Genomic DNA, 26,624 nt, shown 5'->3' with positions numbered 1-26,624 from the left:
GCAGCACCACTTCAGGTGCAGGTTGTATTAACTTCCAGGTGAGAAACATGTTCCATCCAGGAAATGGCCAACTACCAAGCACTCCTTCCTCATCTTGCTCTTGGCTGCCACTCCTTGCCTGCAGAAATACTTCCTTCTCTCCCGTGCAATCCGGAGGCCTCTGCAGCAGCTTTTCCTCACACCTCTTTGGCACTGGGCTGGTACGCACCGTGGCACAGAGCACCTGCCAGCAGGCACCCACACTCTGTAAAGCCAGGTGACAAAAGCCACTGCACACACTTAAACCACCACTACAGAGGCACGGTCTTGAGAGCCCCACATGGACACAGACAACCAGTGGAACTCCAAGTTCAGGGCCTCAGGAGGCGGCCACACACACACAGAGAAAACATACATTCCCTGACCATAAGAGGTCATGTTTCCCAGGCAGGAGAGAGACATAGCAGCCAGAATCCATGCGCTTCCTGAGCCACTGAGTAACACAGTTCTTGCATCTCTTCAAACACAAACAGAGGACTTGCTCAATAACACCATCTGATACCCTGTGAAATTCAGGCAAGGAAACCTTGCACCAATCCACTTGAGTCAATCACCCCAAAACACAAACAACAAAAGCCTAGGTATGCTTCCTGGCTTAACCTAATTATTTTAACTTTTCCAAAACCAAAGCAAGGGACATCATTCTGAACCAAATCCAACACACTGGGAACTTGTGCACCTCATAGATCTTCACAGAACATGGGGCTCATCCCACAAGACCCGCCAGAAATAACTCAGCTAATGTGAAGCCTGCTCCTAAGAAAGGGGACATTTCATGTCTCATGAACAGGATGCCTGCTAGCCTGACAGTTTCATAGACATTCCAGTAAGGGAGGGAACAAGCAAGCAGAAAATGGAAGGCAACACAACAACGTAACAGACTAGAAAGTTTACTAGGGAAAAACCTAAAAAGAGATGTTGGAGGGAAACAAATCTTAAGTTCTGGTAAAAGAAAAACAATAAGAGTTTAAGAGCTACAGATTATTTTAAAACTAACTAAATACTTCTCCCAAGGATAAAAATGCTAGCTGGCACAAGGGAAAGTGATGATCCTACCTTGCCTGAGGGTAAATACCTGTGTATGGCCCACGTGCACATCAGACCCAGCACCACTCACAGCTGCAAGCAAGATGGTGAAGTGTGTTTTATTTCAAACACACAACCACACAGTTACTGCAGCGCCAAAAAGGGGAATTACAGATACCAAACTCCAAAATACAGTTTTATACACCTTGGTACACAGAAAGTATATTTTACCTTAAACTATAAGCTATTTCTGAACACAGAAGCCTGTTGCAAAGAAGTAAAAAGAAAAATGCAACTTACCTTGCCAAGTCCTAATTTATGGATTTGGTGAGACCAACACAACCGAAGCTCTCCACTTGATAAACTTTGGTTGTGTTCAGTACCCAAATGATGGATAGTTTCTGATGCTCTTTTTTTAGTTACAGACGCAAAATCTCCTCCTCAGGATCCAAATAATAAAGCAAGGTGTACCCTTAGGCAGGCAGCACGATAGGCCATGTCTCTGTACACGTGCTACCCAGAACTGGTGCAGACACTTTGATTTATTTACTGCCCAGTTTTGAACAGACTTAAGAATCCTCTACCACGTGACACTTAATAAAGGCTACAGATCTCGACTGGATTAGGATTACTCAAGGGATTATGAATGAGAAATACAGCATGTTGGCCTCTCCCATCCTAGGAGCCAGCTCGTACACACTTGCAAACTGCCCTCTGCTAAATGCAAGTTCCTGGAAGAAAAATAATTTAAGGTTTCACCCTTATTTGTGTTGGGCGAAAAAAAGTACTTGGTGCTTTGTAGCTAGGTAATCTCTAGTGCAGAAAGGAAGAGATGTGGAAAAAGCAAGGATAAATTGCCTCCTTTTATTACTTCACAATTCCAGGGCTTGAGAAAGCAGGAAAATCATTGATCTTTTCAGTCTTTAAAAAGTGTACAGACAGAGCAGATGAAATCTCACACAGAAATATGACCAGCAAACTACTCAGATACCTATAAATGATCCTTTTTTTTTGGAAAAAGCAATGTCAACAAAGTCATAGAATACCAGGCAACAGAAATACTTTCAGGATGTTTTGGTACAGTCTTTCTTGGCCAAAACCCCCACAAGACATCCAAACCTAGCAAAAATCCCCAATCACTGCTACATTTTAATGTTTCCAGCATTAAGATGGTTTTGTTGAAAGTATTAACCATTCCATCTCCACATTTTTCTCAAACTTCAGTTCTTATCACAAGTACCTTAGCTACTTACAGGTAAAATATCTAAGTTGTAAGATATATCACTCAGCAGTTGATCACTATTTATATTTTTAGCTTGTCATTAAACTAAAACCAGGAAGGTATATATCCTGTGGGTTAACAGAAAAGCACTCAAGGTGGCAGAAAGGCTTTATTTTGTTGGCAGTCAGCCTCTTGGTGTGTTGGTTACCACAGAAAATGCAAGGATTTTAAGAAAGTAATTTATAAGGGAAAAAAAGAAACAACTACATTCCTCACTTATTTATACCTCATAACCCCAAACAGCTGCCAAGCCACAAACACAACAGTGGAAGCAAATTGCTTCTTGAGTATTCCTAGGTACTAACAACTTGAACATTCCAGATTGTTTGTGCACATTGAAAGAAACATTGGGCCAAATTTATATACCAGAGCATCTGGGTACACCTCCGCCAGAGGATCATCAACCTAATGCTGCAGAGGTCAGGATGACTACACCAAGCCACACCTGTAAGGATCCTGCAGCTGTGGGCAGCTGTTATTTAAAAAAAACCTCGTGGGATCACAAATCAGTGCCTAGTCTGAATTAAAGCAACGGCATTCTGGAATCTCAAAGATAGTGAGCATTTTAAAATCTGGCTCCAGGAACTCTTCAGATTTATCATCTGGCTGCTGTACGTTACTGTCTAAACTGGGTCAAGGCAAAGCCTGCAGCACTTTTATCCATGCAAGAGGAGAGGATACAGGTAAGTAGGTTATGAGACTCAGCACAAGGAGATAAAGGGCCCTCAGCTCCACAAGGTGCTCTCAGAGCAGGTTGCATAACCAGTGCACACCCACCACAGCCAGCATGGCATGGATCTGCAAGTGGTGCTGTCACCTTCACACAGCTGACATTTTATCCAGTCAAGAAGGTCACTTTCAGCCTTTACTTGAAGGTATCCACTGACCTTGACTCTTCAAATCCCTCAGTATTTCTGGAGTACACTTAAGTGTCTAAACTCAATATACAGTCACAGCACAGCCTGACAAAAGCTCCACCGCTCTGCACTGTAAGAGAAGATGTCAGCTTTTACTGCAGGTAACTTGAGCTGAACGCACAAAAACAAATGCAACCCTTTTTTAACCTCACTGCTACCCAATACTACCTCCTCTCATCTACCAAGGAGTCAAGTGCATTACCACAGTTGCTGAAACAGCTCCGGATTTCTGATAAATAAAATACCTGTAGTCTACAGCTGTGTATGCTGCTGACTGCTGCATCTCCCCCTGCTAGGCCCAGGATCAAAAACTCCCCATAGATGAAGGAAAAGGATGAGGACCTAGAAGTAACACCACAAACCTTTATACATCAAGCTATGAGCTGAATATTTTTATTAAATTATTTCAGACTTTCAGGCTATGTAATTTACAAAACATATTTATTAGTCAGCACAGAAGTACAGTGCAGTTGCACAACTCATACCAAAAATAATACAAGCCCTTTTTACCCATCAACATCTACTAGAGCATCAATAAAATTACAAGAAATTTCAAACTTCCATTACAGGTCATTAACAGGATCACCTGCAACACTTAGAAGAGGTAACAAATCACTGTGTCCTGGATAGTTCACATTATTCATGAGCCCAAGCCACTGTACTCCTCCCAGGAGTGATTTTAAAAGCATATGTTAGTCTTGCACAGCTTCAGCTTCTCACTCAGTGTGTTGAACTAGAAAAACAGGCAAGAGAGCACAGGTTGGTCCAGAGTTAAGTGAAAAACAGTATCTATACAATTATTATTGCTAAAATCACATCTGACAGAACTTCTACAAATATAATAGCAATAGTATTTTTTATAACTTCTTTAAAGTGGAATACAGCTTCTTGTGCTCTTGCCAGGGCCATGGAACCAGTTTCTTGGCATAGTAATTCTCATAATATTTCTCTGAAACTGTCCCATGAGGCACCTTGTGAGCTCAGGAACTGAACTTATTCTGTACATTCACAGGACAAAGGATGCTGCTCATGCGCAGTCACTGGTGAGCAGCCATTACCAACCATAGTGGGGCTGGTAAAAATAGGCAAAACATTCCCGGGGGCAACCTCTACCATTAGGTGGCAGTTTCCATCCCTCCCTCTCTGATCAAAACCCTAAGATATTCTCCAAGAGTTTCACTAAGAGAGTCAGTATTTAACTCCCTCTAAAACACCAAGAGAAGGTATTTATCCAAGTACAATAAACAAGCAGCATGAGGAATTCAGACTGGGTCAGAGTGCCACTGCAGTGCTTTGTCCCTCAGTGACTCAGCAGCTGCAATGCTTGTGTAAGTGCAGGTGCCACTTACAGCTCTGCCACTTCCACCTCTTCACTCCCCAGTTCTCATCCATGTCTGGTACCGGTCTGGAAGCGCAGCACTCATGACCGTGGTGTACACTGTGTTACTGGCAGGGAAAGAGCAACAGAGGAGTGAGTGATATCCCAAAGGCAGGAGGGGGAATCCATCTAGCTAGAAAGGGAGCAGAACAAGTGTTTATGGAAACAAATACTCTGCTTAGGTACAGAAGGATTAGGAAAAGAGACTGATTAAAGACTGCTGGCATCAATTTTTAGTGTTCTTTCCCCCACACAGCACAAGAGAGGAACTGTATTAAACAATTGATACTGTATGTATGTCATAGCTGAGATGAACCTTTTCCTTTCCCCATTACCTCACCTCAACAAGGCAGAGGAGAGGTAGAGGAAGTCACTGCCAAGCTCCAATGACCATGACAGATGCAGAGAATATGGCTGAGCTCCATGTAAAAGTTAACCTTGATAACATGGTAACTTGCAAAAGTGCAATTTCTGGAACAGCATGGAAGAATGGTGTACTGAAATACATCTCTTGGGAATCCAGTAAAATGTATCTAAAAGCTTTATCCCACTTGCTTTATTACAAATTCATCAGACCTCTAGCAGAACATTAAAAAGCTACTGTCAGTGTTAACACGAACCCAACATTTCCAAAAGCAGGCCAAGGAGTCCGTGTGACATCCAGCTGCTCCTCCAAAGGAGTAATTGGTTTCACTTCTCCAAAGCAATTCCCCATTACCAGAGTGAGCCCAACAAGTGCAGTTCTCTAACTGAAGTGGTAGACCCAAAAGGAACCGTGTTGTAGAAGTAGAGGGTCACGAGCACAAGCCAAAATCTAAGCTGGGAAACCACAGGACTCAGACACATAAGGAAGATCCTAAAGAAGTTTGTGGTGTACTCTCAAATGGCCTGAGGCACAGCAGGAGGCACAGATCAACATCTCTCAATCTAATACTTACTTGTTTAAGACTGGCTTCACTGACAACACCTGTACAGAAAGTTGGAAGAGTTGTCATTTGGGGAGATAAAGAGGGAAGTAAATGGCTATTTAGAAACAACAGTAGGATGAAATTATGAAAGGAATAATATCAAGTCAAGGACTTGCCACCTTTTTTAAACATCATACATTATTGCAATACTTTCAGAAAAGCCCTCTGAAAGACATTGCAATTCCCAAAGGTCACCATGTCTAACACTAAGTGCCCGTGCTTGAAATAAGAAACTGCACCAAGGTGATGGGATTCACCTCCCACACTTTGCACCTGAATTGGTCAGCTGTTATAAAAATGCCTAAATAGGAGTCCAGAAGCATTTTGAAAACCTTTCAGTCTTCAACCCCCCTAGAGCCAGCTGTGTAATAAACTTTGTTCCCCACAATAAAGCACAGCTTTTACATCCCTGATGAAAGAACTTGACTTCTGCTTTGTCAAAGAACTTGAAGAGCAACTCACAATGCAGAACTTGAAAAATACCTTAAAGAGTGTATCAAAGTTGATGTTGTGCTGTCCAGTAGCATTGAGAGCTTTGATGGCTGCAGTTCTGTGGGAAAGCAACACATGATCAATTAAACACACTTGTCTGTTCCAAGGGCTACAAAGCACCAACGCAAACACCTTCTTACTAAAGGCCTTGACACTGAAATGCCTGCTTTGGTCTAAAATAACCCCAAGCTGTGTGACTGAATCTCATCTCACAGTGCTGAGGGTGCTGTTACTATTCCATTAAATACATACCAAGAAGCAACATGCCAATCCCTTTTTGCACACTACACAGCCTAAAAATCCCATGTAAGCACCTTCCTAGTGCCATCCAGTACTTGGGCACTGTTGATCTAAGTCATTTACCTCCTACTAAATTACGTGAAATGCCACTGGGTCGCTTCTAGCCAGATAGTGTGGTCAGTGCAGGATCAAGGAGCCTTGGGCGAGCAGTCTTGGGCCGGGCAGCTCAACCTTCCGCAGGCTGGGTGTCCGAGCTGAAAGTGCCCTGCAGCCTTGGCTACCTTAGCAAGCTCAGTGATTATCAGCTGTCAGTGATTTTCAGCTTTTTTAGAGTTTCAGCTCTTAGCTTGCTAAGGTGCTCGGCCAGCAGTGGCTTCCACGAAAGCAGACGGAGAGAGAGAGAAGGCAGCCCTGGTAGTTCCACAATGGTTTTATTTGGAGGGTTCGCGAAGGGTTCCGACAGCAGCTCTTCTCCCAGAATGGGCTAAGGTGGCTTATAAAGGACTAGGGGAGCTCAGGAGCTGACCAATTGTAAGGGTTAGGGAGAATGGCCTATGGGGTCACAGAGATAAACTAGGCCAGAAGGACCGGGATGAAGACTTCAGACATAGCTACCATGACCTAGCATTCCCTTATCTCTATGCCTCCACATGCCATGGGTCTCTAGCCATCTCAGTGTCTGTGACACTAAATGTTTTTTTCTGAGCAAGTTTTTGGCCTAAGCATTATCTTGGCAATTTCTCATTACTCTAATCACAGTCTCACACCCTTTGCTCTGTGAGTATTGCTCTACACCACATGTGTAGAGCCCCTTCAGAGGGGCTTTACAGGAGCTGAATGAGCTGCCTCCTCAAGTAGCAAACACCTGCCCATACCTCCAGCCACTTTCAAAACACATGTTGTCTCCTCACAGAGCTTCCAATCAATTTACCTGCGATCATCAAAAGGAGGAGGGGTAGTCCAGTGATCATAGTTTGTCTCCACACGGAACCAGCTGCAACAAGCACGTAAGCAAACAACAGGTGACTCAGTAGGCAACGCATGAAGTCCAACAATCAGCATGCCTATATTGCCAAAAGGAGAAAACTCCCTCAAAAGGCAACTCCCTCTGCTTCGGCAAGCCCAAGGGCCCCATGCCGGTAGCTGTAACAGCCTTTACCATGAACTATGGAACACAGGAGCCGGGTGGGTGACCTCTTATCTCCTGCTGTAACCATGACCAGGAGGTGCCCTGGATCTCTCAAGGAAGTTGTGCCACTAAGCCAGTCACTCAGAAGGGAATGTGAGAAGAAAAACCAAGTAGTTTTTTTCCTACTTACGCTCCACCTAAGGGATCCAGAGGCCAGAGATCTGCTGGCCCTCTTCTATTCCTTGTTATGACCATGCCTTCTTTGGGTGAGACGCCTCCCACAATATAGTAAACCTCAGCAATGATGGGAATGTCAGCCAGTCTGAGAACAGCAGACTGGAAGTCCTCTGCTTCACTCAGGGTCTAACACAAAAAGGAGAGGACAGTGAGGTTAAGCACAATAGCAAACACTGGGACGTGTTCAAAATATAAAGGTACAGCTTTTCTGAAAATGGTAACTGACTCTGAAGTGCTACTTGAAAATACTAATATAACTACATAACGAGTAACATAAAATAAGCCCCGGCACAGGTATTCACCATCTAGGACTACAGCTGTCTTAACTGGATATATGACAGAAGTCACTGCCTAGTTGAAACACTGCCTAGGAAGGAAGCCTTGGCACAGCTGCTCCAGGACCTTTGGCACTGGAGGTTGCCTTCCAAAAGGGCCGGAATTGCCTCATTACTGAACACAGGGTCCACACTTAGTTTCTCCTGAGAAATCCATTTGCTTATCAAGGGGATTCTGCGCCACTGATTTTAACTTACTAGGTGTTTAAGGACAAATGTGGCACAACTGTGAAACGTCAGATCAGCTCAGTGCACTTACATCTCGCACAAGCCAGCTGACCGGGTAATTCCTATTGAGGAAAGCAGCTATAGCGTTTTCCCACCATTTACCACCATCTGGGGGGAGAAAAAAAAATTATTGTACATGTAATTTATATACAGTGAGGGTAGATGCCTATCAGCACTAAGCATAAACATTTTATACTTAGAAGTACAAAGTGCCAACAAGGAGCACAGCCTTCAGGTGAAATATATATAGACAACATAATTCCAACTGACAGCCACAGCAGCTGGATTAACACCCCTGCTTTGCAGAAGCCATCTCAGACCTGTCATGACAGGAATGATAATCACTTCATTACTCATCTTACTGAAATATTAGAACAGGAATAATTTCACAGAAATAAAAGAGCTAAAAAAGAGGGAGTGATAGTGCTTGTGTTACTAGGAATAACAAAGTGCAAAAACCAAGGCCAAGTTTGTTACTACTTAAACACACTTCGGGGAGCACAAAAAAAAAAATAGTCTGCTTGTCACTTGATAGACCTTGATCCTGATTTAGTCATCCCGCTTCCCCAAGAGCCCAATGCTCACTTCCCTCAATTTGTAGTTCAGTTGGAATGAACTGAAAACAGCTTTCACTTCAGATAAACCAGCAAGTAGTCAGCAGCAGCCCGTGGACAGAACTGCAGCATGTGTGGAGTGAACATAGGATCTGGAGAGACACAGGACTTTGGCACACAAGCTTTCCTCAATCAGACCTTTCAAGAGACTCAAACACCTAACAGGTGCCTTTAAGATGAACTAAAAGCAGTTTGCCCCAGTAAGCATCAGCCCAGGACACCCCAGTTTTGAAAGCATTAACTACTCTGGAATCAGAAGCAGTGTGTGTGTAAACTATGGAAAGAATTTAGTGAATCCAACAAGGCAGCATTGGCAAAGCAAACGGGAAGCAAGAGGTGCTCCATAGCAGAATCCCTGCTCAGCGATACTGTGGAACACAGAGTGAATATTGTTTGCATAGCTAAGGAGTTGAAGAACACACTGTTCAAGATGAAAAAGAAAAATGCTTATCACCATCACAAGGGAAAAACAAACATTTTAGATGTTGGTTCTGAGAATCCGTTATTGTCAGTTCTAAAAGTCACCTCATAAGGAACAACACAGTATCAGCTTCTTAAAGGGAATAAAGGGTAAAGAAATGGAGACAACTTCCCGGGCTTGGAGTTGGACATAACTGCCATTACTTGTCAAACTGAAAGAAGCTCTGATGAACAAGGCAGTGTCCTTCCCCTGCCTTCCCCACTGCTACAAGCTTTAGTTCTCAGTAGTGGCATCTCTCAACTCTGCTCTACTACTGATCTTGCTTAACTGCCTTTCTGGTGTCTCCCAGCATTCCCTCAAGGCCTGTTGCCTTTCCCCTACAACTTCCCTCTCTTTCCAACTGCCTTATGAGGCCAAACAACCATGGAATACAGCATAGCCAGGAAAGGAGCAGTTTCTTCACTGTCCAAACTGCATCTTGCTATCTCAGCTCCCACTTCTGCCACCTCCAATGGTGGCTCTTGACCAGACCACATCTTCTACAGCATTCCCACGGCTTTCACCATCCTTTGACACTTTCTGCTCAGGTGACAGCGCTGCCAAACACCTTCCCCTGCACAGCAGGCCAAAACCAGGCACGTGTGCTTTCACTCCCTGAGGGCAAGTCAAGGCATTCCACTTCAGATCCTTTTTGGCAACCCTAACCTCATTGCTCCCTCAGGCAGAAAAAGGCTAGGGCAGGCAACAATCAACAAAAACAACACGCAACATCTACCACAGAAACACTCTCTTTACCTCGTTCATCTCCAGAGATGGTGAACCTGTGTGGGCTTTGCCCAGTCCATAAGCCAACATAACCAAGAAACGTGGTGCCCTGGTACGCAACCTGAAACCAGGAAGGAGAGCAGTTGAGCATTCCAGAACACAGGTGGAACCTGCAGCCTGTACTTCTTTCTATAGCTTTCATACCTACATTACTATAGCACACTGCACCTTCTGTTACAAGAAAACAGGCCAAGTAAACTGTAAAGTGACTCTGAGGCCTCAAATTGACAGCATCTCAGTTGTTTGTGATCATTGACAGCTACAAGACTTGTGAGCAGGTTAAACTGCCAAGCAACAAACAACTTTTCGATTCACAAAATGGACTAATGAACATTTAAAAAATAATCAGACTCACAAAACTGCACTAGCAACTAATTCTTTTTGGAAATGTTTGTCTGAAAAGACTTATTGGTCACAGAAATTCAGAAGGCCTACAGAAAAAAAAGCACCTTAGAATTGGTTCCTACCAAAACTGATCTTTCTGCCATATTCCCTAATATCGCTTTTCTTTTTTAGCATCTTGACATTTTCTTCTTTCAGCATCTCTTAGAAATACTGTCTTCAATACCAGATTAAGCTGTTCTGCTTTTTCCAGTCCATCACCAAAATTGGATGTCCAGAAAGGAAAGAACATCAGCATTCATCCCACACCGCTAGAGCTTAAGTGTGCTGCTCTACCAATCCACTAGATCTGGGATGGGAACCCCATTCCTACATTAAACCCCCCATCTAAGCAGCTATGGGGCTGTCCCATTCTTCACAGAACACCACCCAGCCATGCCAACCCCAGACCATACCTGCCCACCCTTCATGAACTGCACATCCAGTGTGATCTTGCTCAATATATCAACAAAATCATAATCCAGGTTCCGACCATGGTAGATGTTGCCTTTGTCATCCTGAGCCACAATGCTGGTACAGAACCTGCAAAGAGAACAGGGCAAGGAATGACTGAAGGCACAGCTCTGCCACTGCTTGCAATATTCTAGAGCTGCAGGAGCTCAAGATTTCAGTAGTGATTGAGCTGGATGCTCTGCTAAGTGTTATATTGATGTTACTATACAAAGAGGAGTCCAATACCACTGTACAGTCCACAGCAGGCCAGAAATTACAGGCCAAGCAGAAAGCAACACTTCCACTTGGGAAAAACAATTATTTCATTTCACTTTTGTAAGGCATAATGAAGAGCTAACATCTGAAAGCATCCATAAAATGTCACACTTCCTGCAGTTAATACTGATGATTTAATTTCCATTTGGACTGTTTATAATTTTAATTTGAACACATTTACTCATGATTAAGTCCCAGCAATAAAACTGAAGCAAACTGGTTCATGTATCAACCATTTCAATAACAGACTATCCTCTAGAACAGGAAGAGTGCTCTAACTCCTTGTGTAACAAGTTCAGTTTCATTAAAACAGGCTTTTTTGGTGGAGTCTATTGCATTAGCAGAGAATTAACTTATTTTTTCTGTCATTTTGAGTTGATCATTTCAATGATGCATAACTCTGCCTCACAAAAATAGGAAGGTAAACAGATCTTGACATAAATAGGCTATTCCCAGTTGATGGGGGTTTCCTAGTATCCAAGCCAAGAAACTCAATTTCAGGGGCCTTACCAGGTCCAAGTATGGCAAGTAACCTCTGTGAAATACTTAAAGAGCCAGCAGTTAAATGTATCATATTCAATATTAGTCCTTACTAAAAACATGATAAACTAAATACAACACATAAAGAAAAAAAAATCCAAATGCAAACAAGGAGTCCTAGGCCTTGATATTTGCTAAAATGCATATGGAGAAATATTTTAGGCTCCCCAGAGGCAAAACCAAGTGTTGATTATTCTCCTGCACCATGTTTCTGGGGCAAAAAGAGACAGTGAAACTATTTTTTCACTGAGATTTTTGCTGTCATAAATATACTACAGTCATTTTCCACTGTTCAAATTGGGAAGTGATATTACACAGCCACTATGAACTTTCATCTAGAAAGTACTTTAGTAGTCGCTTGATCTCAGGTTAATGAGAGAGCACCCAATCAGTCTAGCCTCCTCTTTGGCAATTTTTAAGTGACAGAACATGACATCACCTACAAACATAAATGATCCCAACTTTTGGATAGACATAACATTCCGGCAAAAATGATTTTTGGATTATAATACATATGCACATACACAAAATGACATATTAGTTGTACTTCCCAATAGAAAACATGACCGTTTCTCGTTCCATTCAGCATTCCATCTCCCAAGAGGGAAGGAAACCTCCCGGCGAGACAGATCAAGTGGTCTCAGAACCAACAGAGCAAGTAACCCACCACGTGCCTTCTTCCACGCTGCACTGAAGCTCTACGCTCACCTGTACGAGACCTGGTAAGTACTCAACACTTACGCAGTGGATTCGTAGGCAAAGTTGAGCAGGATTCCATCTCCGAGATTGATTCCCAGGGCTTTGCACATCCCCGCAATCTCTCCCGCGAAGGGCTGCGGCATGAAAAGCTCCAGTTCGGCTGCTATGGGCTGGATGACCTGGTGAACCCATTTCGGTACCCTCTCGCTGCAAGGCACACCCGAGGGGTTAGCCGAGAGCGGGCCAGCGGCTTCCAGCCGGCACCCCTGCGCAGCTCCACCAGCCCTGCCCCGCTCGTCCCCCCTCCCCGCCCGGCCGCACGCACTCGATGATCCGCTGGACGGCGGCGCGCAGGAAGGCGGGCTCGAAGTGCCGCAGCACGGGCAGCCAGCGCTGCTCGGCCGGGCTGTCCAGGCTCACGTTGCAGCGCAGGGGGGCCGCCGCCCCCGCCGCCCCGCACAGCAGCGCCAGCAGCGCCCACGGCCCGCAGCCCATGGCGCAGGATGGAGCGGCAGCGGCGCCCCGGGCCAGCCCGCCCTTCCCCGCGCCGCAGGGCCCGCCCCGGCCCTGCCCGCCCCGAGGCGTCACGACCCGCCCCGCCCGCCCGCAAGCCCGCTCCGTCCCGTGAGAACGGGACCGGGCGAGCACAGCAGCAGGTACATGGCACCGGGTAACGTGTGCATTGCCCTGGCGCTGCTGCTGGGCCACTCTGATGAAAACCGGTGCAACTGTCGCTTCCACACCAAAGGCACAGGGGACAAAGCCACGCTTGGCAGAGCTGTCAGCATGCCGGCTGACACAGCAAGGGGTAAACAGGAAGAGAGGAGACCAGACCGTTGTCCTCAGCCGCGGGGGCAAAAAAACACCACTCTCAGTGTCAGAGGTGATTAGCTTCTGGACACGTGCACAAGAAAATAAACTGCTCAGCAGAAAAAACGCCCCCAGCAGTACAACTGTGGTTTACAGATTGTACTTTCCTTCTCCTCCCCCTACCTTTGGCTCCACTCCCTGCTCCACACTGTCTCATCTACATCGGCTCCCCCACCTGAGAGCTCACTGCACTCCCTGCTGAGTACCAATTCCAGCCCTTCCCTCAGCAGGAACACACAATTTGAGTAAAACAGAGAGCCAGAAAAAAAAAACCCAACAAACCAACAAACCAAAACGCACCAAGAACCCTACTCTGTCCTTCTCTCCCTTAAGCCTCCCTAAGATTTTTTGCTCTAGGAAGAAGTGTGACAATAAAACAAAACAAAATATATACAAGAATGAAAGGTATTACAAATACATATTAAATAGCTAAGTGAATTCCCACATGGGATATGACCATTAATCTGGCTTCCTAAAAAGAAAAAAAAAAAGCACCCCAACAAATGCATTTCTATTGTACCGTACATGTGGCACCTGTTTCTGCAACACAAAGAAATCCATTTCTAACCAACTAGGAAAAAGGATGGTATAAATAACTACCCCAAGTGATAAATACTTGATCAACTCCATTAAAACAGGTGGCTGGGGAAGGTACAAAGAACCCATTAATGGTCCCAACATTAATGTCAAGGTCAAGGCTAAAGCACAAGTTGAACCTGAAACAAAGAATCCAGACACGCACATGACTTTTGCATGTACTTGCCAAGAGTCATTAGCAAGTCCCACCAGAAGGGCACACCACAATAGGAAAGCATTCATTTTTTCTCTGGTATGTGATGTTATTTTTGTATAACAAAAAGCCCCATCTCCCAATATACTTACTCGTATTTTTCTTTTCTTAGTAAGCCATAAAGAACTGTTCTTCCACACAACACTTGAATTAATTTTACCTGCATCACAGTTGAATTTGTTATTATCAAACCGGTCAAAGCCAGCTGCTCAGACGACAGCTCACTCCATCTGTACAGTCACTCCCCTAAGACAGGCACCGACACTACATCCATATGCTTCATAGATTGACCAAAATATTCTTTTTTCTTTCTGTTGCTTAGTCATTAATTGCCTCAAGTAGAATTTTTACCATACAGTTGTGTATTTTTATAATTACACATACAAAACCCACTCTAAGTAAATTGGATGAAAATATAATTGCCTTCTTCCCTAGAAAGTTTTGAAACAAATTAAAATCCTCCAAGGATTAAGGCCTGTGTCCTATTAATGCACATCCACCAGCTTGCAAGAGTTCAATTTGCATTTGCGAAGAGATCAGAGTTAAATCTGTAAGGCACCGCAGTCCTCCTTTCCCTCAGGGTGATGGTGGGTGCAAATCAGCATCTCCAGGGCACCTTCTCCAAAGATGATGAAGCTCTCACCAGCATTTATTTTAGCAGCTGTTTTCTCTTTTTCAGAAGTGCATCTCTAAGAGCCAGCTAAGCACAAAACAAGAGAGGAATACTCAGGTAAGGAGCATATCTGAGAACACACCAGTACCACATCAGAACTCTTTTCCATTTCTTTAACCTCTGATAAAAACACTAGGAGCTCGTCAGCTCAAACAGGGAGCAACGCAAACGCTAACAAACAGAGTGGCAGAAACAGTGGGGGGTTATGTACCTAAACTCCACAGTACCATTAAAGACCTGTGCATTACGAACTCCTACACAATGAAGATTACAGCAAACTACTCTACTGAGTCACTTGAAACAGAAGATAACTAGGAAGTTACAGTTCAGCTGAGAGGTAAGTAAAATTGATGTTTCTGGAAGGAGTATTACAAAATTCCTTTTCAAGGGGGCAGGAGGAATTTTTACAAGTGCCATTATCACCCTGAAGTCATATTATTGTACATAAAACATGTTTTAAGTAGCAGCTTAAATCATGTAGTACTGTGATGCAGTAGTAGCTTCCAGTAAAGGAGCTAGCTCTGGACTATAGCAAGCAGGCCATTTTATCTTACCAGCAAAAAGAGCAGCAGAATGGAGCACCATACAACTAAGATTCTCCAACCCACTCAAAACACTTATGGTTAACAGACTGCAGCCTAACTTTCATAGGATAAAAATTATGAATAAATGCTGTTTAGCCATTACATTTGATTTTAAAACATTAATAAGGACAAAATCCTTCAAGATTTTTTTTAGAATAACTGAGCTAAGTGTAATTGTAAACAGCAGCTTTCTTTAAGTGCCCAGATGGTTCATTTGTAGCCTGTTGTGTGTGTTTTGAGAGCTGGTTTCCATGTTGTCAGCCTTATTTGAGGTGAGGCAGAAGGATGCCAAATAAACATGTACAGAGGACATGTACTAGTACTAGTCCACATCCTCCTGACCAACAGAAAAGGTTCAGATATTCTCTACTGAGTCTACTAATAGCTTCCATCTTGCCCTTCCTAAGGCAAGAAACTGCAGACAAATATCACTTGGACAAGGTGTACGATCCTGGAAACAACTCAAAGTTCAAGCTGTATATAAACACCAGGACAAAACATCATCTGGGAAGAAAAAACAACTGGACACTGGATTTTTCTACAAGTTGCTTGAACGCATTTGGATGAGTTGAGTAAATAACACCTTGTAAAACCCTAGACAGACAGGGGCTTCACCACTGAGAGCAGCATTAGCATCAAACTACTGTTTAACTGAAGTCATCTTTGTGAACAGCATTTCCATCTATTCCTCAGGAACATTTGTGACAAGCTATTAAATGGGTCAGATAGGGATAGTCTGGACAGATGAGTCTGTGATAGAACAGTAACAAGGGAAAGGTCAGACTATGGAAAGTGAACAATGTGCAAAGCAGCTCTGCCTCTAGGGCAGGACTTGGGCAAACCAAGCCACGCGCTTTCTCTGAGTTACAGCAGCAACACCTCAGGCCAGAGGGTAAGGAGCACCACACACCTGTACCACAAATCACTGCTCACACTGCCCCATCCATCCCCAACATCAAACATTACCTGCTTCTCCCTAAAGGAACGCTTGTTCTTGGTCCGGACACTATGGCTGTACCTCATCATCATGAAGTTCTTGTTCTTTTGCTTTTCTTTGTTAGAAGAGCTGGCAAATGGGTTAATTTTGGTTTTCTTTTTCACAAATTCTTTTCTGTCTGTTTTTCCAGCCTAGAATAGACAATGCGGTAGAGCAACAAGAGGTCATTTTCCTTTAGCTACGCTCAACATGACCTGCCTGATGGTAACAGGTTCTATGGCAATAACAACAAATTCAGCATGACTGTATTCATACATGGCTTCTCCCATACTGGCTGTATTTCTTAAGTCACAGCAAAAATAGGGTCTGCTGGCATTTTCATGGTGACATGTGACCAGCAGGAGACTTGATTTGTAACAGCCACGAAGCAACAGCAAAGAACCAAACAAATCACCTCTCAAAACCCACATGGCAGCTGGACACCTACCTTAGATATACAGCCTCAGCATTTCCTCCTGCACAAGACAAACCCCAACCCAGAAGGACAGGATACAGGACATGCCAGTTCCTCACCTTTGCAGTTGCCAGTCTGGTCTCCTTGTCTGACTTGGGCTTCTTATGCAAATGTTCAATATCTCTGAGTGAAAGCAACTCCCCCCTACACACAAATCCAAAAAACATCACCACACAGAACTCCAGCTGGCAAGGAAAACAAGATGCCCTTTTCACCCTTTGTCTCCCACCCATCCCAGGCCACTGTCTGACCATCAATTTAGACACAAACATTGTCTTGTTCCCTTGAGGATGCTCCTCATGCTTGGAATATCCATTACAAAAATCACCTACATTTTTCAAGTCCTTTTTTCACCAAGTTTAAGAAACACTAGGGCTTATAACCACGCAGCTACTGCTACAAACTGCCCCCTCACGCCTCTTGGCCCGAACATGTCAAACAAACAAATAGTCTCAGACTCTCCACAAGCTCCTTAGGACGTTTTTTCCCCAGTATTAGCCAACCCCCAGCCAAGGACCCATTCTAAGCTTTGGCTGTCACCAGGGAACACTGATGAACAGCAGAGCTCTGCATCCTGCTGCAATGAAGAGCTGTGTCAGTAGAGGATATGTAAGAAAAAGCTCTCAACAGCCCATATCCTACCTGCCCTCCTCCTCCTCTTCATCATCTATTTCAATATATTTGCGCTTGGCAGCTTTGCCGGGTGCAGAATTAAGTTCTTTGGAAAGCTGGGCAAGCCGTATTTTCTTGAAGTCTTCCTGAGTTAGCAGCCTGCTTGTACTGACTGCTGCAGCTTTGGCTTTTCGTTCCTCTATGGGCATGTTTTTAACTTTCTCCGCCTTTGGAAAAGAAAACGGTACAACAGAATCAGAGCTTTGCACCCTACTCCTGTGCTGCAATCCATGATCCTTGCCTCCCAAATACACATCATGCAATGGCAATATTGTTGGGAAACGCTACAACCAGATGGCAGGATTTTTCTTTGTCTCATATCCAACATCTAGCGTTGTCTCAATGGAGTGCATGCACACCAGATTTTGGGAGTACAAGCTCTCAGCTGACAATTACAGCTCTGAAGGCATTGAGCCCTGAGATAATTCCTCCTTCTCCCCTCCCACCCTAACAGCCTTGGTACTTCAGCAGCACTGCAGAACAGCACTTCAGCCTCACTGCTTCATGACAGCTCACTCTGAAGGCCTGGTAGGTATTTAAGAGCAGCTGGGTGAGGGTGAAGTGCAAGAGGATCTGGTCTGTAATTAACAAGACTCCTATGTATTTGGCATAGAACAGACTTGGAACTCACTACTTGTTGCTGCTCCTCATCTGAGGAGTGGTGCACATCAATCCATTCTCCATCGTCATTGTCCTCCTCCTCACTCAGGCTAGCACTTTCCCAGCCATCTGCTCACAAAACAAGTACAGAGCTGTTAATAAAATTTTATCTTCACTACCCAGATTGGCAATATTTGATGCTTGGATCACTCGCTCTTGTTGCCTTTTATTTCATTCATCTCCTAACTGCATGTTGTCCCAGGACACAATCCATGCTAGGCTCTGCAAAGCTCAGTCGTCATCTATACGGCAAGATCCTGAAAATGAGGTGTATTTGGGGCAGCCTGTAGCTCCACAGGAGTTAACAGACACTGATTACCCTCATCAGCAATAGTGTTCCCCACTCCCAGCCACCTAAACCAACCCAACAAGAGAAGTACTGTGGTTTATAGCTGGCTTAGTTCAGACAGTCAAAGCACAGATCTTGACTGCCATGCTGGCTGATGTACTGATGTTAGCAGCTGCAGCAGCCAAGCCCAGTGGTTACAGTGATCACAACACAGCCTGTCCCCTCAGGGCCTTCATCCCTCCAGCACAGCTCCTGCAGCATCTTAAAGGCACTCCGACTTCATTTACCCAACTCTGCCTTACTTTTGAAGACTCTTCCATCTCTTTTCTGACTCAGACAGGGGTTCCAGGGTGCGTAAAGCATTTAGGCAGGAACTGAGTTCAATAAGCCAAATATAATATCCAGCTACTATTTTGGTGTTCTACAATATTCTAAAGGTTTAGTTTAGGGGAAGCTGAACACAGTTCACAGCTATACTGCTTGTCCCTCTGTTTCCCATTTCAGTGTGCACCATCAAAACTAAACAGTACCAAACCCTAATGACAAACTGCACTTAGCTAAGGACAGACATGTGCAAGCGAAGGCACAGCAGGAAATGAAATGCACAAACGTCAAGTTCCAGGTCCACATAAAACCTTAGCAAAGGTGATGCCCAAACCAAAATTTCTAAAGAAAAAAGGCCAACCTTCCTCTTGGGTTCCTCCCTTTTCCTTTTGATCCTCAACCTCCAGTACTTCTGCTCCTGGAATGTAGTCTTTGGCATCCAATTCTCCATATTCATGAATCCTGGCTTCCACTGAGGCCTCGGTAGGCTTACCCTGTACATAAACAAAACTCACATTGAGCAGGCTGCTATTGTAATAGCCACCAATACATGAAAATACCTGGAAGAACAGGAGGGTGTGGCTCCAAAGACCTTTCCTTACTTCATGTGGCAGAGTTTAATAACTCAAGTTCAATGAGTCTTAGGAAACAGCTGAACTTCAGGAGCATAACCTAACCATGAGTTAGATGAATGTGAACTAACAAAACGTGGACAGCACACCATGTCCAAAGGCAGCAGGCAGAGGAACACAGACTTGACTCCACCTTCTCAAGAGGATACTGAGACCAATTCTCATCATTTTTGAGCACATCAATTTTTAGTGAGTGCAAAACACACAGAACACTTACCCTGAACTTCTTCTGCAGCATCTCCGGATTCAGAGAGCGGAACAGGTGTATCAGAGTTCTTGCGGACATCATTACATCTGCCCAGAAAACAACAGAGTCAGGAAAAAACCGAACTCTGAGCAAACCAAAAGCCCACAGATCTCCAGCTATGTGGAGATTTTACAGCTGACTCATATCTTCTGAGCTTATGGCTCCCTCCAATTTCTCTGGTATAGAACACAGCACTTCCTCAGGACTAACTCTTCTTAACAATCCCTTCTCTTGCTTTGTTTTTGTCAACTAATTCCCCTGCTGTCACTACCCTTAACTGTTTGCTCTCCCCTGGCTACACACTCCAAATAGAGAGATGTAACCCAGACACTCAAAGTGGTCTCAGCCTGTAAAAGCCAATTATGACAGCACTTCCATGAAGGCTCTAACTGAAGATGACATAACACAGCAAAAAAAAGAAAGCGGTATCCATGTAATAGTTACTTTTATTTTTATGCGTCTTGTACTGAACAAGGTCTTGGAGCAGATCTTCCGTCATGGCTAAGGGACACCTCGCCGTGATTTCTTTTATTGCGTTGATTCTGAAACAAGGGAAAATGAGTTATTTTCCCAACACCAGTTAGGAGAAAGTGCCACTTACAGACTCAATTACCTGAAACTTGAAGAACTTTATACAGCATTTATACAACATAGAGCGTAAGAGGAGAAAACCTCATCTAATACTCCCAGCAAAAACACAGAACATTGAAGCTAACATACTTGTAACTCAAGCAGCTTCTTGAAAGTATAGCACAAGTAACAGGAATAAGCAGCAAGTGGTTTAAAAAACCCACGTATTTTACCACATTTGAAGTTTGACATGACTCATACAATTCGGTACCCACCCTACAGTCATGACCTCCCCAGAATTCTTGTCTGTGACAAAGTTGTTGGCAATGGTCATCAACACTGACTGGATAATCTGAAAATAAAAAAAACCCCCACAAATTTAATAAAAACGTAACACACTTGGATGTTATTAACAGACATCCTTTTTCAGAGAAAGACATCAGGACAGCCCACAAGTACTTTCGAAACACAAATTTTCTTGCAGAAAATATAACTCTTTTTTTTCCCCCTTTATTATGAAACAATGCCTCAGAACTTCCAAAAATTGATGCAATTTCCATAAGCTTTTCCTTTAAATCTGACCAATTCCCCTTCCCCCTCCCCACATACACACTCAGTTACATTCTCATGCTGCCCATTTAATAGCCACCACAGGTAGAACACTGACCTCAGGTGGTACCAACTGATGTGAAGCCTGTGCAGCGAACAGAAGAATCCTGGTCACTTCTAGAAGAAAATGAGGAAGAAGATAGCAAAACATATTGCTGCAGCTTGCTCCAGCCAATAAAGACATCCCTTAAAACTCAACAAGCTGCTCAGTGAGCCCCAAAACCATTCAGCCTGAACTTCTTTGGGACAACTGTTTCTCCTCTCCTACCAAGTATTAGGACCTCCTGTGGCCTCCACCCAGCCACAATAGCCAGCTAAAGCAAAAGGACATGCTCCAGAACTGCAGTCAAACCCCAGTAAAGGGAAGCAGCATAAGGCAACCATGCTTAGCTTAGCTGGTCAGGATTAGGGACTCTGATTCCTTTTACTCCTTTCCTCAAATCCTCCTGTAAGAAGCCCTGAGGGCACAGAGCCCCCACAGAAGTCCAAAGCACTTGGCACTTGCGGCAGTCAGGAACTTCTACTTCCTTTGTCCACACTGGACTACTCCCACTTGCCACCCAACCACTGCTACCTGTCCATGTCCACTGCCACTTCTATCTTATATAAAATGCCTGTACATGAGACATACGGGATTAGCAGTACTTGGAGTAGCTACTTACCCCTCTGATGGGGCTGGAGGAACCTCTGAACAAAGGGGTAGAAATTAAAAAGGAAAAGCTGCAAGGCAAATTGCAACATATTATCTTCTAGTTTTAGATCTTGAGATCACCTCCTTAAGCTGATACATGGTAAAACCATCTCATTCTAGTGTGCTCCCAAAACGCCTCAGATTTTAGAGCAAAATGTTGTCTCCTATGTTGAATTTGATATTTGTGGGACAAGGAAATAAACTGCACCAAGATAAACACAGCTGCAGTCTCTTTGCACCTAGTCTTCACCACTTAAATCCTTATATGCCCAACTTGCACTGGATTACTCTTCACTTAGTTCAGTGCTAATATTTTATTACTGGGTACTCTGCATAAAACCCTCCAAGTGCAGTTTCCTCCTTGTTCAGCACCACCTGACTGACAACTCTGTGGTCAGCATGAGCAGCTTACCAGGAAGTCTTGAAGCACCAAGTTCTCCTCTATTCTTTAGGTTCAGCTCCTCTAATCCAAACCAATAGCTTTCTCTAGGAGTGCTCACTTAGTGCTACAAGGTCTGTACCACTCTGTCATTCCACAAGGCCTACTAGCAACTCCCTGACCATCCCTACACACTTCTGGAGATAGAGAAAAAGTAAACCTTATTTTCCAGAGGCACAATCAAGAACATGCCCACAACCAAACCAGGCCGGCTACCAACAAACCACCCCAAAATTATCCCCGTACATACTTCATGTATTCCAACAAGCCTGGATATTAGGTCCATGAGCATCATCTTCACTTCAAATCGCTCCTTGCAGTTCTCCAGCTGCTTCAGCAGTTTCTCAGCAAAGTCTGGAAGAAGCAAAATTGGTTTTGCACAAAACTGAACAAGCACAACAGAGAAGTCAAATGGGATTACAGTCACAAGAGGCAGTTGGATTTGTTCTTATTTTCAAGGCCCAGTGCCCTTTCACAGAGGAAATTCAAGTGACCAAAGCACTTACTCCAAAAGGTTATTTCACTTCTCATACACCTAAAAGGCCTGCTGCACGCAGGTTCAGCAGAAGGAACCAGCATACGTTCCCCAACATCATAAGCACTGGGTCAGCCAGTGCTTATGTTAAAACACACTCTGATCTGAGAAAAAGGCATCCCCAGAGGTTCACTAGAACAGATGACAACCAGATCAAGTGCTGTTAGATCGACACAAATTGTACTAAGAGAATTCACTGCACACTCACCTTGGGGATCATGAATCAAGTGAATGGCAGAAAAGTTGAACACCTCTGGCTTGCTCTTCTTTTTCTGCTTCTGCATGGAAACAAGAGTAAAACACATTTCTCTCTTTCTATGAGTCAAGTACTTCAGTTTCAAGGCTCCTGTCGAAAGATTGCTACCTCTTCAAGAATATTTTTAAAACTACTTCCATTTTCAATCACACAGCACTATCTGCCATCTGCAGCTAAACAAGCAGGGAAACAACAGGACTTGTGTACTAGAAAGATTGATTTCAGGTGATGGGAAGTCAGCCCTCTCCTCACCTTGAGGACCTTCATAGCTTTCTCCAGTTTCTTCTTACGCTTGGTGGTTTTCTTGTTGGTGGCATAGCGCATCATCAGATCCCTGGCCGTGGGGCCATCATCCTTGGGGAAGGAACACAGCACTCAGGTAACCAGGCTTCAAATGGCAACCACAGAAACAAAGTCCCAGTATTTTTGAGTACCATGTACTCTGAAAACTATCCCCCTTGCTAAGTATCAGAACATATAGGTACAAGCATCTAAAAGGAAAAGAGCTTAGCATTTGTCTTTTAACAGACAGCAATGACATCCTGGGGCCAGATGTCAGACACTGAATTTGTCAATCCCAGAAGTATCCGCGCACAGCCAGACAGGACAGTGAGTAAGTAGCACAGAGGCAGACAGATTGGCAAAGCCAGAGTCACCGAGATAACAGAACCAATAACAGGTCTGAAAACCAGAGAAGGGCAATATTTGCTCACAACACCCACCTCAGACTCTGACTCGCTGCCCTGTTTCTCATCCTCGTCTTTCCCAAGGAAGAACTTCAGACTAGCAACTAACACCTGAAAAGTAAAGTGAGATCATGTGGGACAAGCTGACAGAATTTACAGCCACCCTACACCTTCAGCTGTGCAAAGACTTAAGCCATTTTTTTAACAGGCATGGATCTGATCAGAAAATAAACCAGGTTACACCCTGAAAGCCACAAGTGTTTTACAAACCCAGAAAATTATAGCTGCCCATCATTGCTCAGAGGCAATCAGAACAAAAGAGCACCTGAGCGGGCACAAAGCCAAAATCAAGGCTGCCAATTGTATTTTTATCATCCTGCAAAATCATTTCAATGCAGTTGCTCCCTGTCAACACTGTCAGGAGGTCCTGCAGAGGTGAGAGCCAAGGTGATGCTCAGAACTCTCAGCTTGCATTAAGTAATACAATTTTACTGGTTAGATTTTTAGTTTTGGTTGGCTGACTGCTATTGAATAGAACCACTTCTGGACCTTCACAGAATAAAACCTTGTCTCAAGCCATAGGATAAGTTTTTAAAGCCTCCAGAGCCAACACAGAAGGTCCAATATTCAGTCAGGCCAGCTGCTCTCCTCAGTTAACCACAGGCTCACAGTGCTGCTATTAGGGAGGTGATATCCTGACAGTCTGTTCTGAAGAGCAGAGAAAAGAAGATCCACATGGCCTGCACCACGCTACACTTGTTACAAGATAAGCTGCCAAGCTCCCCCTCCTGCCATGAGGGTCATTTTGAGAATTAAATGAGCAACAGACAAATCAGTGAAGTTTGTTTGCTATAGCAGCATATTAAGTTACATCCACATGAAGAAAGTAGGCAAGGTAACATCCAGTGCATCAGTGATTTCTGTTCTCACCTTGGTCACTTTTGAAAAACAGGCAGTTGTGATGACATTGACTGTTTTAGCATCATTCCTGGAAAAAAACAAACCACATCTTAATTCAAGTCTGGCAATTTCACCTTCTCAGAAAATTCGCTCTCAGCAAATATCTAAGTAACTCATTTCACACAAGACAATTCCTTACCAGCTAAATTCCTTTGTAAAAGTTACAACTCCACTGGGCTACAAATAGGAAATCTATTTAAGTCACTGTTCCCTGCACTGTTTTGTACTACATGCCACGAAGGATGGCCGTGTGCCGCACAGTAAATGGCAAATGGACATGAGCCCGCCAGACCCACCAAATATTCCTCCTGTAAAGCTCTATCATCACATCCAGAGATATCTTGGCAGCAGTGGGATTGCTGTCTCTCAACATGGTGTACATGAAGTTCTGCAGTGCCTACAGAACAAGTTGAAAACAGGTCTTTAGAGGTCCTCCGTAACAGTGGGAGTTCAGTTCAAAGCACGCAGGAAAGCCAAAGCACCTACCGTGTTCACTTTATTGTTCTTGTGTTTGGCATTAACATTCTTGATGTCTGTCACAATGTGAGTGTACAAGGTCTGCAAGTGGAGAGATCACACAGAGTAACACACAGGGACACACACCCTGTGCCCAAACACTGACATAACCCAGCTGATCACCTCTGAGAACATCACTGACTAACAGTAGGAAAAAGAACAGGAAAGCATCCTGTAGAGACTCATGGATTTGAAAATCATACTCAATTCACAGTACAGCAAGGCAGGACAATGAACAGTATCCAATACTGCTTCAAATCCTGCCCCTGCCTCATTCAGGCCTCTTGTGACAGCCAGGTTTCCACCTGCAGACACAACCAGACTGCTCAGTCCCAAGCAAGACAAGCCTACAACTGCAACACCAAGGTGTTTACAGCAGCAAAACTCAGTTATTAGTCCAACACAGAGCTGGAGCTATGCCTCCAGGATGACTGCTCAAACAGCTGACCTATTTTAAACTTTATTTTCCCAACCAAGCAGAGAAAAGCTACCTATTCTGGCATTACCCCTGGCAAGTTAGCCAAAACCCCCTGGAGATGCAGGTTTTTGTCAGCACACCTTACCTTCCGTAGCAGTTTATCGTGGCATCGCAGCAGCTGAAAGAAGAGCTCCAGCAAACTCGTGGGATTGATTAGATTCTTGTTTCTCAACAGGATCAGAGCCTTACAGAAGGTCTGCAAGAGAACCCAAACTTGACATCCCTCTACAGCTTCCCTTCATTAACGAGCAAACCACAAGCTCTCAGCTCACACCAAGGGCAGGGTGAGCCCAAGGCGGTCTCACCATGCGCAGGTCGGGGTCCAGGACCGTGTGATGGTAGGAGAGCAGCTCCTTCAGCTGCTGCGGGAAGCTGGCCATGTGCTCGGGATAGCAGTGGGCAACCTGCACAGGACAGGGCAAGAGAAGGCTCTAGAGCACGCCTGCGCTTCCCTCACAGGGCTGGGAAAGGGCGCGCAGGCCGTAAGTTTAATTGTTTGTACATCAGTAACAACCACTGAGGCCGCTACCAAGCACAGACTGCCCCAGCCGCTAGCGCGGGGCTGGGGCCCGCGGGCTCACCTGCGCCAGGAACATCAGCAGCTCGGCCAGCTCCTTACTGGGCTTGTCCGGCTGGAAGGTGAAGATCTCCACGTGGGACTGGTAGTGATGGTACTGCTGCAGGAACTGCGCACACAGGGAACAGAGGCAGCTGAGCAACACCCGCCCGTCCCCCGCGCCCATCCCGCAGCCCGCCCCAGCCATTGCCCGGTCCGCACCTCCTCGGTGTAGGAAGTGGGGTCGCGCTTGATGAGGTTCTGCAGCTGGGGCAGGTTGCTGGGCAGCTTGTTGCCCTGGCGGCCCGACATGGCTGCGGGCACCGGCACCGGGAGCGCAGCACACGAGGGCTCAGCTGGCCGCCGCCACCTTAGCCCGCCCTCGACGGCCGCCGCCGAGGGACAAACCTGTGCGGGAAGCGCGCTCCGTCGGAGCGCCCCCTGGCGCCGGAGCGATGGGCGGGGAGAAGCGGCTCCGGAGCGGCTCCGCCTCCCTCGGGCCGGAGCCCGGGGCAGCCCCGCGGAGTTAAACACGGAGCGGGGCACGGGCCGGACCAGAGCTGCCCCCACCGCAGCCTCCCCGGGCAGTCAGCCGCAGCAGCTCGGCCCCAGCACTCCAGCACAGCGCTGGCTCTCCTCCCCTCCCAGCTACTTGC

The 26,624-nt window shown here is 45.0% G+C and overlaps 2 protein-coding genes across 3 annotated transcripts; both read right to left on the bottom strand.

Annotated features, from left to right (window-relative positions):
- Window positions 1-3,676: 3,676 nt before the first annotated feature.
- NAAA (N-acylethanolamine acid amidase) lies at window positions 3,677-13,028 on the bottom strand. 2 transcript variants are annotated; one of them, XM_084204475.1, is made up of 11 exons: window positions 12,806-13,028; window positions 12,523-12,687; window positions 10,929-11,055; window positions 10,102-10,192; window positions 8,303-8,379; window positions 7,662-7,834; window positions 7,274-7,336; window positions 6,094-6,160; window positions 5,581-5,609; window positions 4,614-4,710; window positions 3,677-3,997 (listed from the first exon to the last, which is right to left on the bottom strand). In XM_084204475.1, exons 1-10 carry the CDS (start codon window positions 12,973-12,975, stop codon window positions 4,635-4,637), a joined length of 1,038 nt encoding a protein of 345 aa, XP_084060601.1. In that variant the 5' UTR covers window positions 12,976-13,028; the 3' UTR covers window positions 3,677-3,997; window positions 4,614-4,634. The 2 variants fall into 2 exon arrangements, 1 of the variants encoding a protein (XP_084060601.1); XR_014616112.1 differs by lacking the exon at window positions 5,581-5,609.
- A 1,106-nt stretch (window positions 13,029-14,134) lies between these two features.
- SDAD1 (SDA1 domain containing 1) lies at window positions 14,135-26,328 on the bottom strand. The gene is made up of 22 exons (XM_084204806.1): window positions 26,191-26,328; window positions 25,994-26,098; window positions 25,718-25,816; window positions 25,498-25,608; window positions 24,905-24,976; window positions 24,715-24,815; window positions 24,389-24,446; window positions 23,495-23,569; window positions 23,025-23,126; window positions 22,725-22,794; window positions 22,232-22,335; window positions 21,514-21,571; window positions 20,910-20,968; window positions 20,518-20,594; window positions 20,117-20,214; window positions 19,643-19,719; window positions 19,155-19,287; window positions 18,152-18,249; window positions 17,491-17,687; window positions 16,908-16,992; window positions 16,364-16,525; window positions 14,135-14,840 (listed from the first exon to the last, which is right to left on the bottom strand). Exons 1-22 carry the CDS (start codon window positions 26,278-26,280, stop codon window positions 14,790-14,792), a joined length of 2,082 nt encoding a protein of 693 aa, XP_084060932.1. The 5' UTR covers window positions 26,281-26,328; the 3' UTR covers window positions 14,135-14,789.
- Between the last annotated feature and the right edge of the window lie 296 nt (window positions 26,329-26,624).

This window comes from Fringilla coelebs, assembly GCF_963513975.1.
Source record: "Fringilla coelebs genome assembly, chromosome: 4".
Lineage (NCBI taxonomy): Eukaryota > Metazoa > Chordata > Aves > Passeriformes > Fringillidae > Fringilla > Fringilla coelebs.
This window is presented reverse-complemented; position numbering and strand designations above follow the sequence as displayed.

What these genes read in the sequence shown, in the direction of transcription:
- NAAA (XM_084204475.1), bottom strand. Translation starts at nt 12,975, where the DNA reads ATGGGCTGCGGGCCGTGGGCGCTGCTGGCGCTGCTGTGCGGGGCGGCG. An exon ending in AGTTCATGAAGGGTGGGCAG is followed by an intron (nt 10,193 to 10,928) that starts GTATGGTCTGGG and finishes TCCTGGTTTCAG; the next exon opens with GTTGCGTACCAGGGCACCAC. An exon ending in ACTTTGATACACTCTTTAAG is followed by an intron (nt 5,610 to 6,093) that starts GTATTTTTCAAG and finishes CTTTCTGTACAG; the next exon opens with GTGTTGTCAGTGAAGCCAGT.
- SDAD1 (XM_084204806.1), bottom strand. Translation starts at nt 26,280, where the DNA reads ATGTCGGGCCGCCAGGGCAACAAGCTGCCCAGCAACCTGCCCCAGCTG. An exon ending in GGGGAGGTCATGACTGTAGG is followed by an intron (nt 20,215 to 20,517) that starts GTGGGTACCGAA and finishes CCCTTGTTTCAG; the next exon opens with AATCAACGCAATAAAAGAAA. An exon ending in CCAGACTGGCAACTGCAAAG is followed by an intron (nt 16,526 to 16,907) that starts GTGAGGAACTGG and finishes TGTCTATTCTAG; the next exon opens with GCTGGAAAAACAGACAGAAA.